The 14,026-nt window shown below is 34.9% G+C and overlaps 1 protein-coding gene across 2 annotated transcripts in view; it reads left to right on the forward strand.

Moving 5' to 3' along the window:
* ZW10 (zw10 kinetochore protein) overlaps positions 1 to 12,557 on the forward strand; it is a 30,799-nt gene extending 18,242 nt beyond the window's left edge. For both annotated transcript variants that reach the window (XM_016148987.2, XM_036221032.1), the window contains exons 9-16: positions 345 to 527; positions 2,400 to 2,638; positions 4,671 to 4,742; positions 6,758 to 6,927; positions 7,750 to 7,880; positions 8,414 to 8,545; positions 9,354 to 9,556; positions 11,960 to 12,557. In XM_016148987.2, the coding sequence (XP_016004473.2) occupies positions 345 to 527; positions 2,400 to 2,638; positions 4,671 to 4,742; positions 6,758 to 6,927; positions 7,750 to 7,880; positions 8,414 to 8,545; positions 9,354 to 9,556; positions 11,960 to 12,080 (1,251 nt within the window). In that variant the 3' untranslated portion in view covers positions 12,081 to 12,557. The remainder of the gene's footprint in view (positions 1 to 344; positions 528 to 2,399; positions 2,639 to 4,670; positions 4,743 to 6,757; positions 6,928 to 7,749; positions 7,881 to 8,413; positions 8,546 to 9,353; positions 9,557 to 11,959) is intronic.
* Positions 12,558 to 14,026: the final 1,469 nt, after the last annotated feature.

The raw sequence follows: 14,026 nt of genomic DNA on the forward strand, positions 1-14,026 counted from the left end.
TTTTGAAAAACAATTGTTCTTTTATTTATACTTATATCAGCTATAGTAGTTACCATGTGATACTTTTTTAGTTTTTTTTAGTGTTTCCTTGAACACTAAAATAAGGATATTTATTTTAAAGATCTTTGCACCTCACCAAGTAGAGTCAGAAATTTCTATTGAAGATATTCTTCTTAATGAATTTAAGGCTGGAAAAATATATAATATCTTTATACCTAGTAATTGATGGTTTGTTCTAGAACTTAAATGACCAGCTGGTCCTTCTTTTCTGTACACGAGATTTGAAATTTTAATATTGAAATGGAAGAGATTTATATAATTTTTTTTCCCCTTGTTTTTCTCAGATCATACAATCCACTGAAGAATTCGAAAATGCCTTAAAGGAGATGAGGTTTTTAAAAGGAGATACTACTGATTTGCTGAAATATGCCCGTAACATCAATTCTCATTTTGCTAACAAGAAATGTCAGGATGTGATTGTGGCAGCTAGAAATCTAATGACCTCTGAAATTCACAACACTGTGAAGGTATTAGGATTATTGATTTAGGAAGCAGCTTATTTTTCAGACAAATGTGGTAGAATGGAAAAAGACATGACAGTTGCTAAGCTCACTGAGGGGAGAGATTAGTCTTCTAAATATTAGTTTTCTCACCTTTAAAGTGGTCCTAATAGCTACCTCTTTATAGGGTATTGTGAGGTCCAGATAAGAAATGCATATGAAAGCATTGTATAAATTGAAAAAGTCTACATAAATATAATGGATTACTATTTTCAAAGTTAGTATATTAACCTATAGATTTTTCTCAACTTTATTACTTGAGGTTTTAGTGCACAATTTTGTGACAGGTATAATTAGGCTTTATTTATGTCCAGAGATCATATCCTATTATGAGAATGTTGACTTCATCTCTTAGGCTAATAATTTTGAAGTTAAAATAGTAAAACAAACAAAAAGATATGATCTATGTAGGATATAAAGAAATTATCTATGAAGTCAATGGACTGATTAATTTGCATTGAGGGTAATTTACTCCTCTGATCCTTGATAATTCTCTATTTTTTTGTTTTTTTTTCTTGTCATACTTTACATATGTAAAATAATATTTGGTAAATGTAAGGCAATACTTAGATTAAAGCAACACACAGAACTGAGGTAATTCCTCAACAGAAAATACATCAGCCATTTTTCTTCTATCACTGCAGGTACTAGGCTCTTTTTACCTTTATCCCTTCTTCTGCCGGCCTTCATTTTCCTTGGGGGTACCCTGTTACTGTGTCCATTTCAGCAAAATACTAAATTAGCTGTTCGAGGGCACAGATATTAGCATGTTTTGAGGTAATTTTGGTTAAGAGAGCTGAAATGTATGTAGTACTAGGAACTGTGCTGTGAGTTTTTTTTTTTTCCCCTAAACATAAATATCACTTAATTATGTCACGCTTCTGCATTCTAATCTTAGCCATAATTGTGACTGGCAAGCCCTTGACATATGTCTTCTTATTTAAACTTCATAACAGCCCTGTGAAGTAGATACTATTATATCATTTTACAGATTAGGAAAGCAAGTCAGATGACTTAAACATTTTTATTACATCCAATTTTTTCTCTTTGAGATTTCCAGCAGAGGTCCAGCATGTGCAGGGCAGAGCTGCCCTTCTTGCAGCAGAAGTGGGGAACCTGCCACTTGTACCTGCTTAATATCTCGTTTTTTTGCTCCTGAGGCACCTTAGAGAAGAAAGGTTTAAAAACCATTATTGCAGTACAATTTCTTCTTTTTACAATGAAAAACCTGAGGTCCAGAGAGGTTAAATGACTTTGTCAAAAGTTAGGGTAAAAAATATCACTGATGTTTCCAGACTAGCAGCCTAGTATTCTTTCCTTTAGGCTTGACGAAGTCTGGGGATTTGTATCATGTATAAATTTTAGGGAGGCTTTTTTTGGTTTTCATTGGGATTTTTAAGGGAGGATGTGCTAGCCTAAATGATTTATTTCTTTGACTAATTCAACACATTTTCCTAGTGAGAACTGATTTGCTTAATGACAAGAACACAAAATCATACTGGTGTGTGATGATCTAACAGTCTAGTCTGAGAAAGATGATTTTGAAGGTCCTTTCGTTTACCCGAAATCTTGAGCCAGTTTCACAGCATTGCTATTTTCACCAAGATTGAGAATGCACAGAAAATTGGAAGAATTCTACAGTACAGGGGATTGCTTACTTCTTGTAACATGCTCTCAACCTAAGGTTGAGCAGTCATTAAAATACTGCCATATATACTCAAATCTTTTAATTACCCTATAGAGCCACAGCTTTATCATCATAGAAGCTACCATTATCGTGTATGCTTGCATTTGAATTCTGAGGATAACGGATTTTCTGTTTTTGTATTTGAATCTTAGATTACTCCTGATTCTAAGATAAGTGTACCTGACTTACCCAGTCCTGATGTGGATGACAAGCTACAATTACAGAAAATGTCCACAACTCAGTACAGTGAAGTGGTGAATTTAGAGCCTGAAAATACATTGGACCAACATTCCTTTTCTTTGCCCATATGCCGTGTCAGTGAATCTGTGAAGAAATTAATGGAACTTGCCTATCAGACTTTACTAGAGGCGACAACCAGCAGTGATCAGTGGTAAGAGTTCAGAGTTGTCTGGAAATGGCAACAACTTGATTAAATTCATATCTAAACTGATATTTTAAAAATTGACTGGAATTTGTTGAGTTTTCTTATCCCATTAGTTCATATTTTTTCCTAGAAAAACAGTGTAGCACACAGATATATATTGATAAAATTAACTTTTATTTATAATAACACATCTTACAACACAATATAAGAAATAGAAGCATGTGTAAGGATAAACAAATGCGTTTTTTGATGTTAAAATTAGTTTTTAACAAAAAACTCTTTAATCTCTTTAATTTTTGTTTAATTTTTACTTTTTATTTGAATTGAATGATATTACATGAGAAGGAAAGTGTAAAGAGCCTAGGATGCTGCCTGGAAAATGATTAAAACTTAGATGGGTGTTATTGGTGGCAGTGGTAATAATGTTAGTGATAATTATACCATCTTCTCCAGCCTGCTCTGGCTCTTTAACTTAACATTTATTTTACCTTTTGAAAGCCAGGCCCTAATTAATTTACATTTTAAGTGTTTATTTTTTAAAGCTGTTACCTTTTTGGGCAGCCAAATGTAAAATGGAAGATACCAAAGATCTGATTTCACCCTTTCAGGATGATTTCTCCTAATCAGCATTATGCACAGGGTACTCCAAACTCTGTTCCACATTTCCTACTGAATCTCTTTTTTGTAAGCTCCCTCCCTTCCCCTAGATAAATATGAAGAGAGAATGGTAGGCTGTAGCCCAAAGTGATTGTAGGAACACATTTATAAAAGCCACTTCAGTTCGTATCTATATATGGCAGTTTTTTACTTCTCATCCTCATAGTAGAAAACAATTTCAGTTAGGACTGGATTTAAATTGCATCTTCAGATGGGCTTCTAGACTTCCCGTTTTTATCTCCACATGTTAACAAACCCCTTTATTTTATTTGGCTCTAGAAAGAACATGTTTACCAAGATACTTCCATGATTTTAATGAATCATTATATTCACAAGTCCATTCAGTTTTGAACATAAATAGGAAGAAAAATACACGTAAAAGGAAGTATATACTCCTTTGGCAAAATAAAAAAGGTGTGACTATTTCTTCACATGACGTTCACCTGAAATATACCAGATCAGAAGTTAGGGGTGCAAGGCAATATTTAAAAAATTTTTTGTGAACACAGAACACCCAACAGTATTTTTGTATACCAAATACCTGTGGACATCCTTTCCTCTAAAAGAAATAGTTTTTAACAGGACAAACAAAAACATGACTACACTGCAGTAACCCAGTTCTCTATTATTAAACCTCAAAGAGCAACATATGCAGTAAAAACAAAATGAAATAATCAAGTATAGTAATCAATTAGTAACAGTGTTTAAGGGTATAGTAACCATAGCTCATTTTTTGAAATATTTGTGGAATTTCTGTGACTTATTTAAGATATGTAGTTTTAAGATATTTTTACGTAGAAGCAGGCTACACAAACTTGATATTTGCTCTAAGTGCATTTTCATAATAATCTTTAGGTATTCTAAGGCCAGATATAAAGGGCAAAAAAACCTGAAGTTAAAGTCTATTCTAGAAATGTTGATTTATCTCCTTGTATTGGGGTATGAAGGAGAAAAGGTGAAAGCTGAAAGTCAGACTGATTCTAAAAGAACCTTGTGAATGCCTTTATTGATATCTTGCCCTTTGCAGAATGCGTCAGTTGAGTAGGTAACATTTGCTTGAGGCTTAACTCCATTTGTTACTGAAGGGATACTCTGGATACTGGCAGAACGCAAATTGATAAAAGACTTTGGGTTGAATGCTCCTATCCTTAAAAGTATTCATGGATCCAGGTTTTAAGGGCTGCAGTCTAGTTAGTAAATACTGGTTGAGAATATATTGCCACCTAGATTAATGGTTTTTTCAGCAGTGACCAAGCCAGATATTCTCTCCAACTGTAGTTTTAGCTGATGATTCTTACTTAAGGTGAGCTTAGTTTGAATTTTTTTCTCGTTTCCAACATATTCTTATTCATTTCTTCTGTTGAAACTGTTTTTCTCTTAGCGCTGTTCAGCTTTTCTACTCAGTAAGGAATATCTTCCATTTGTTCCATGATGTTGTACCAACATATCATAAGTAAGTGCCACTGTATCTGATTTCAATATAATATTGTATGTCTAAAATATTTGTAAGTCAGGTTAAAACCAGTAATCTTATATTCACACCAAAGATGTTTGGGTTACTAAAATTTATAGTACAATGCAGTAAATCATTTTAAATACATTTTTAAAGGGTATAAGTCATTTATTAATAAATTAGTGAGGAAACTTCACCCTGTTTTTGGTGGTAGGTATTTTTAGAACTGTTTCAGTTTACTTGGTTACAAAACAAAAAGGCCATCACTCCATGTTGCTATCTAGTAAACACCACATTTCCTCTTGTCATTCATATCTTTACAGACTTAATATCACAAGAGATTGTTGTTTAAATATTCAATATGATCAGGTACTCTTCCTTGCTATCTTAGGCTGTATTTATCTAAAGTCTTGGATCTTTAAAGTTTCTTTTAATATTAATCTGAAAAGTTACTCATAACTTTAAGCCTCTAGGAGTGACTTTGTTATGCAAATTAAATATTTTAGATGTCTTATAAATGTTTTAAACAATATGTCAAAGTCAAAGGACTCCTAGTCAAAGTCAAGGACTCTGGTTTCAAAGAAGAAAATTCATGTAATATTTCTAGTTCAGAATTTTTAACAATTGAGATATTTAAGTAGGCCCACCTATAGTTTTTGTTATAAAAGAGAACTTATTTATTGTGAACCTTATAATTTTTATTTATGTTTTCTTTGCTGTGGTTTAAAATTTTTATTCACTTTCTACTTAAGACTTAAGGAAAAGAGAAAACATCTTTGAGTCAGCTATAGCTGTGTCCTTGGAGATTCAGAGACAGTTGGCGTAGGAGTTCCATGCTGAGAAACATTTTTCACACTAGTGTGAAGTTAGATTTACTTTTGTGTGGTCTTGGAACTTTGGGCTAGACCAATAGTTTACAAACTTTAGTGTGCATCAGAATCACCAGGAAGCCTTGTTAAAATACTGATTGCCAGATTCCGTGCCCAAGATTTTTAGATTCAGTAGGACTGGGGAAAAGCCTGGAATTTTAAACAAATTTTCAGGGAATGCTGATAGTGCTTGTGAAGAAACCACGCTTTGAGAACCACTGTCCTAGGTCAGGGTTCTCAGCTTTGGCAGTACTTTAGAATCTTATGTTGAGCTTTAAGAATATATATGTATTTTCCTAAGTCGGACCCCTAGAGATTTTGATTTATAGGTCTGGTGTAAGACAGATGCATCTTGTGGTTTTTTTTTTTAAAGCCCTACAAATTATTCTGATGTGTAGCCCAAAGTGAGGATAACTATCTTAGATTGTTAATTTCTGACTTTGTATATTCTAGCCTGACATTAATTAAATCAGCAAACTGGGAAGTATTAGTTGAATGACTGCTAGTGAATATATAGCAGAAATAAAAGATAAGATCTCTTCACAAGCTGAGTAGGGAGACTAACGTGTGAAGATTTAGAGTAGTGACTTTTGATCTTGTATGAAAATTAAAATCACTTGGGAAGATTTTAAAACATAAATACTGTGGCTTCACTCAGAGTTTGTGATTTAATTTGGGGCGAAGTCTAAACATCTATGTATTTTAAATTTCCTAGGTAACTCTAATCTGTAGCCAGCTTTGAAAACTAGTGAATTAGAAAATAGTTTAGTGCTTCATTATATAAATGAAATAGGAATTTGGAGAAAGGGGAAGCATACCTGTGTTTTTACAGTGGTAAATTTCAAGGGATTAATTATGTATAGGTATGCTAGGTTTCCAGTACAAAGACACAGGTAAACATCTTAATTCCCTTACTCTTTCTTTTTTGTTAATCACTGGGGTAGTTTTATTGGATAAGGTCACATTCAGGCAATACAACCTCACTCTGATTGAGTGGGGGTGGTGAGATTATATCTTGTTCTGTACAGCATTTGTACAGTAGACAGTGATTGAAGCCTACAAATAATTATAAGAGTAGTAACTTTTCATCAACTTCAACTCTAGTAACTGGTAATTTCTCTCTTTCTACTTCTCCTCCTGTGCTAGGGAGAACCTTCAAAAACTGCCCCAATTGGCTGCCATTCACCATAACAACTGTATGTATATTGCTCATCACTTGCTGACCCTGGGACATCAGTTCAGATTTCGTCTTGCTCCCATTCTTTGTGATGGCACTACTACTTTTGTGGATCTTGTACCTGGCTTTAGGAGACTTGGTAACTGATACCTTAAATTTAGTAAAACATATTGATTATGCATTTTCTTAGCCTAGTATCTTTGTGATTTGTGAATGTGGCTATATCGGAAAGTGGGAGGGCATTTAATTTGCAAGTATTCCTAGTTATTTAATTTTGTTAAGTGAATGCACTTTTTGTGGAAGCATTACATTTCCGTGACATGATTTCATGGTACATTAGAGTTCTAAACTGTATTGCTGATATGCAGTGAATTCTCCACATCAGAGTTATGTCACTAGAATGACAAATTGTAAGATGTGTATTGTGACAGTACTGTTAGCGTTGTTGGTAAGAGCTCACTAATGCCAGTGCTTGTTATTTTGCAAAACCTCAAGACAGCTCTCCCCTCTTCTACCTCCCTTAGCTTTACTTGGGATTATTAAAAATCAAAAGAAATGAAATATGGAGTAAATCAATATGTTTACTATAATGATAGCCTAAGAAAAGCAGAAAATCTATATGATTCACTTAGTTTTTCAATTCCTGACTTTTCCCTTAGGTGATATAGATCAATCAGAAGAATAAGTAGCTGCTGCTTCTGTACAAATATTTTTCTTACTTGGCCCTGGGCAAACTATTGGGAAAGACTTATTATCTTGAAGGTGGCTTTGGAGGAACTGGCTAATATATTAGAAGTGATCGTTTCTAGTAATATTAGGGGAACTTTATGATGTTACCTAACAAATGTTCTCAAATAGACAGAACAGATATATGGTAAATGCTTCTCTCCACTTCCACTCTAGTTTTGCAGTGCATAATCAAACAACTTTTAGAATTCTTTATTCTAATTTCTCATTATAGGGACAGAGTGTTTTTTGGCCCAAATGCGGGCACAGAAAAAAGAACTTCTGGAAAGATTATCAAGTGCTAGGAACTTTTCAAACATGGATGACGAAGAGAACTATTCTGCGGCAAGTAAAGCAGTCCGTCAGGTAGGAGGCTGTCGTTAGCTCTGTTATTTGTACTCTATCTTTAGATGTTTCCCTCTTGTTTTTAAGTATCAAAGAATATGTAGCAGGTATCTTAGTTGATTCCCCACAATCCCCGCTGGAAAATCTGAATACCTTTTATAGTCATATTTACGACCTTTCCCTTCCTCTGCCCCACCAAGCCAATAAGAAACTACCTTTCCTTCAGTGCAGTAGTGTGACTAGTCATTAATAAATCTGTCATAGCAAATATTTAACTCATGAACTTGAGTTGTAGTATTAACTTTTATCTTAATGCCCCTCTCTTTTGTGTGATTTACCTTTTTACTGCTATTTTCCCATCCTCATATCCTGAGTCTGCTTTTCATTTAGCAGAGATATCACTAAGGTTTAATAAGAAGCACATATTCTTTATGACTTTACCTTACCTTTATATAAAGCCTCTTCTCCCATAAACATATGTGAAAAATGTAAAACTGGAAAATAGAAGTTGCAACAATCTCTCTTCCATGTAAATAGCTATATTCTTCTGACAGGTACTGCACCAATTAAAGAGACTTGGAATTGTGTGGCAGGATGTCCTGCCAGTGAATATATATTGCAAGGCTATGGGGACTTTACTCAATACTGCAATTTCCGAGATCATTGGCAGAATCACTGCCCTAGAGGTAAGAGCCATTAGGTGCCTCACCAGACTTGAATTGCAAGTCTTGTTCCAGATTGTCACTTTACTGAGAAAATATTGTCGAAATCTCGTTTTTAGTCAACACAGATGGTAGAAGAAATCTTGTTCATGTTTTATGTCTAAATCATTATAATGTGTGTTTTTTTCCTTTAGTTTTGTCTTAATTCTGTCTTGCCGGAGACTTGCTAATTTCTATCTTTTATATCTACATAAGAAAGTAGGATTATACTACTTCTCCATCTAGCATCTGTGTAAATTATGAATGAGGAGGTTGCAAACTGGGTAGTCCCCAGATGGACTGTAAAGTGTGAAGTCATGTATTTATTTAATCAAAAAGTGAACTAAATTTAATTTAGTAAAGTGAAATGCAGCCTCGTGTGGGTACCACTTTTCCAACACACTCCTGCAGGTGGGATTATATGTTGTGCTCCTACAAAAGTTGCCTGGAATCTGCCAGCTCATGGCTCTAAAGTATAGATTGACTAAACCCTTATTTGTAGTAACATCCCCTGCTTTGCAGTAAGCTGTGTTATGTTCTACTGGAGAAATGAGCTCTTTCATGCAGGCAAACTAAATTCTTGACAATCTGTTAAAACATATTTCATGTCATTCTAGCTTTAGGAGTATTGCCAGAGAGCTGATAAAATCTAATGTCTAGTAAGATGTGCTAATTGCTTGGAAAACATTTTGCTGTAGCTGACCCCTTGGACAGCATGCACCGGAGATCTTTTCTTTTCTTACTATTAAGCTGGCCCAATTCTGTTCTTTATGTCCCCTTTGTGCAAAACCAGGACATCTCTACCGAAGATGGTGATAGATTGTATTCTTTATGCAAAACAGTGATGGATGAAGGACCTCAAGTATTTGTACCTCTATCTCAGGAAAGCAAGAACAAGAAATATCAAGAAGAGGTTCCAGTCTATGTGCCAAAATGGATTCCATTTAAAGAATTAATGATGGTGTTACAGGCCAGCCTGCAAGAAATTGGGGATCGGTGGGTATGACCCTTCCATAGAGGCATATATCTCTTCACCGTTCCAAAGAGTATTAGTGCCATCAATAGCAGTACTTTTCTATGTTTCTTTTTTTTTCTTTATTATTATTTTGTATGTGTGTGCGTGGGGAGAGAGAAATTTAAAAAAAATTTTTTCTATTACAGTTGACATACCATATTATATTAGTTTCAGGTGTACACCAGTGCTTAGACATTTATATAACAGAGTGATCACCCGATAAGTCTGGTACCCATCTGACACCATTCATAGTTATTACTGTATTCTGTTTCTTAATATTACTCAGGAAAGTGTTTCATATTAAATAGCAGTAGTTGAGGCATTTGCATTGTCCATCATAGTATGGATCACATTTACTACTTTCTGATATTTGTTAACATAAAAACTTGTTGTTTCGTATTATTTTGGTATTGAACATGTTGTTTTGGCATGCTGTACAAATGATCTTGCATTTTTAAGAAGTACAGCCTTCTGACACAGATGGAAATTATTGCTCATTATAGCCAACAGTGGATGCACTTAACATTGGCTTTGACACGTAAACAGAGAAATGAATTTTATTTATATTATTTAGCCTCAAACCATTGTTTGACCAGCAGTTTTTCTGCAGGGAGTATAGTAGGTTTAGAGATTAAGCATCATCCACATAGAAATAATTCATCTTAAATATAGTGGATGATGGTTTCTCTCAATACCATCAGTTAATTGCTATGCCCAGTAATTATATGCTGTCTATAGCATATCGTATTGATTGTACAGGGGTCGTTGATACCACACAAAATGGAATAGATGTGAGTTAGTTTCATAACCGTGGATACTTTTATCATTTTCTTGGTGGATTATTAACGAGTTTGCATACCTTGCATAGGGAGCTCCCTGAATAGGCCTTAAGGTCCATCTCCATCCCTATAGCTACTTGTTTATCTGCTTGGTTTATTTCAGATCCCCAATTATATCATATTCATCCTAGATGTGTCTGAATTGTTCTCAGCAAATATTGTCCATTCTAAAACAATGTAAATGAGATTTATACTTGAAAAAAAAGAAACATCAAAATACCTCTAACTATATTTAGTACAAAATTTGATTTATTTGTTATTTACATGTTTTTAGTAGGTATTAGGATAAATCTTTAAGACTCCAGAGGGCAGCAGATAAGAATTTTTCTTTCTGCTGTTAAAGGGTCCTCTTATAGCCTTGCTTGAAGAAAAATTGCAATACTGATATATCTGCTTCTTTTTTTATGCTTAGGAAGATTTTTTCTCAGAGATTTCAGTAAACATAGGATAATAACTAATTGAGAATTTTTTTTACCAAAGAAACAACCTTTAGTCATGTATTTTAAACATTTTACAATTATAAAATATACACATGAGGGAGTATGGTATATATAAGAATAACTCAGAGTTTAAAGAAAAAGTGTACCTATTACCCAACTTAAGACAAGTGTTACCAGTACCTTTGAAGACCTCTGGTACCCTGTTCCACATGCTCCACACCAGAAGTAACCACTGTCTTGAGTTTTGTGTTATTTCCTTGCCTTTTTTTAATAGTTTTACCACATTTGCACATATCCCTAAATAGTATAAAGTTTAGCCTTGCCTGTTTTTGAATCTTCTATAACTTGCTTTTTTTGTTCAGTATTATGTTTTTTTGAAATTCATTTATGATGGTACGTGTAGCTACAATTTATTTTCATTGCTGTATCGTATTCCATTATACAAATATTTTGTAATTTATCCCGTTGCTTCACATTTTCACCAATATTTGGTATTATCAGACTTTAAAATTTTTGCTGATCTAATAGTGTGAAATGATAATTATTGTCATTTTAATATACATGTCCCTAAATTTTAATGACTTCGAGTATCTTTTTATTGATTGATCATTTTTCTTCTATTGTAAAATACCTGTTCATATTTTTCACTCTTTATTTTACTGGGTTGTTTGTGATTTCAATATTGATTCATGGGAGTTCTCTATGTATTCTTTTTTATGCCAGTCCTTTGTCAGTTAACATTTATTGCCTGTGAGTCACTTTTCGAGTAGTTATAGATCCTACTACTCTATGTGACATATGAGGCCGTGGTCATGATTGTCAAGTTTAAGCAGGGCTTATTTAGTGAGTATAGAATAAGGGAGAGTAGTCTTATCTTTCTCACTTGGTCTCTTAATCTGTCTATGCCCGTACCAAAATGCAGCTAAGAAGCAGAAGAGGTCAAAGAGATTTGAGTGGTGGGTATGTAAAGAAGGGGAAGGATGCCAGGATTTGTTTTATTTCCATTTAAAGCAAATAAGCATTTGAGATCAAATGAGCAATTTTAAAATCTTGCTTATACTTTAGAGCTATTACAGAAAATAGAATTTTATCTTTTATTTTGCAGGTGGGCAGATGGAAAAGGGCCCTTGGCAGCTGCATTCTCTTCCAGTGAAGTAAAAGCTTTAATTCGTGCCTTGTTCCAGAACACAGAAAGAAGAGCAGCTGCCCTTGCTAAGATTAAATAGCTCCACCCTCCTGAGAAAGCCATGTCTTTACTATGTATTTCTCTCTTGGCATAATTACTCATTTAGAGACTTCTTTGAGTCACCCACTGGTTTTGGTGAACCAATATATCATGGAAGTTTTATTTCACCTAAGAACGCCTTACCTCTTGGCTTGTATGAGGCCATATTGAATAACTGGATGTTAAGATGTCAAGTGAAACACCTTACTTTGTTGACTTTCTAGCCCGCCCTTCTTTGATAAGAAACTGTAGACTAGCATTGTTTTATGTTGCTTCCAGGGCCTTCTGGGAACCATATCCATTGTAAATGTAGGCCCTGGCCTCAGATCAAGGAATCCAGGAGATTCCAGGAGTCAGGGTCAAGAATTTGTGAGCAAACAGGAGATATATTTCGGGGGGTAGGGGAACCATATTTGGCTTTGTAGAAATTAAGACTTCCTTTAAGATTTTTTCCAATAAATAATGCTTTTAAGAGTGAGTGTCTTCAATAACAATGGGAACTTTGACAAGAGACCAACAAGTTTTCTTACCTTCTGTGCCCTTCTTTTTGACATGACCCTTACAGAAGGCTCACTGACTTGTCACCTTTCTTCATAATGCTATCTGATAATTTCTGAGAATGCCTAGGACTCCTAGAACTTTCATTATAAATTCTTGCATTTTCGCTCTTTCAACTAAATTCTATTTTCTTGGTTGGATTTTTTTTTTTTTTGCCTTCTCTAGCTCCATTGTTTCTGTACCTATTAAGATTTTAAATTGCCATTGTTCCTTCAGCATGTATATGCCATGAGACGCCAACTCTGGGCTCTGTAGCCTACTCCTTTACTTCGTGGACATAGGTAATCCTTCAGCTCAACTTACTATGTTTTTAACTCTTTACAGCTGTTAGAGATATATATTCTGTTAAGGTTATCCAGGGTCTCTGTAGGGCTCTGGATTGTATCTTTTCATACTGAAATGGATTTTCTCGTGTGAAAAGAGGGTAAAGGGTATGATCTTTATGAGCTTTTGAAGGTGTTGTCTAGAGGAGGTTTTCAGGACAACAGGCATGTTTCCTTAGGCTTCAACCTCCCAGTCCCTGGCACACGTAACAGATCAGTTTTCCTCCTGCCTTCAAGTGTCCTGCCTGCCTTCACTCTTTCATAGTTCTGGCTTAGCTCCTAGTCATTCTGGTTGCATAATTTTTCTTTTACCTATTAAGGGGTTATGGAAAAATGGATAAGACAGAAGTCTTGGTTATCTTTTTATAATAGAACTCATCTGTGGTCAGTGACAAGCTATTTGTCCGTTCAACATGTCCAACAGGAAAAAGAAATGCCTAAACCAACTTTAGTTTTACAGAACAAAGAAGATATCTTTCTGGAGAGAAGAGGAAGGGGCCATTTTAACAGGTGAAGAAAATACCTGTTTTTGAAACTTTACTTTCAGGTTGCATTCTTTTCTCAGTAATTGAGAGGATAGGGAAGTCAGGATGGAACTGAAATAAATGCATCACAGGACTGTCACGTATAGAACAGCAGGTTTCTTTCGTTCACAGAAGCTGTTTCTGCTCGACACATACAGCAGGTTGGGGGTGGGATCTCTAATAACTGAAAAACCATACTCCTCACTCCTTCCCTCCCTTCATAGCACAAAAGACCGCATTTAAGTTCTGAGTCTATGTAAACTCTGACCCTTGGGATTTTCCCCTCTAATGAATAGTTTGAATACAATGGCACACAAAATGGAAATACTCTATCCTCTTCTCGGGCCAAGGCAGTTGATAGCTGACGATTAAGTAGATGTTCATTCTGGTTAGGGAGGAGCCATCTGAGCACATGGGAGTTGGGTTGAGAAGTTCACAGGGACCTCACAGGTACGTACCTACTCTGACTGGAAACTTGAATTAGAGTAGAAACTTCTTCCTTTAGAAAGAGTGTGTCGATTATGGGAGGAAGGGAACTTTAA

Source organism: Rousettus aegyptiacus, unplaced genomic scaffold, assembly GCF_014176215.1.
Source record: "Rousettus aegyptiacus isolate mRouAeg1 unplaced genomic scaffold, mRouAeg1.p scaffold_m13_p_5, whole genome shotgun sequence".
Classification (NCBI taxonomy): Eukaryota; Metazoa; Chordata; class Mammalia; order Chiroptera; family Pteropodidae; genus Rousettus; species Rousettus aegyptiacus.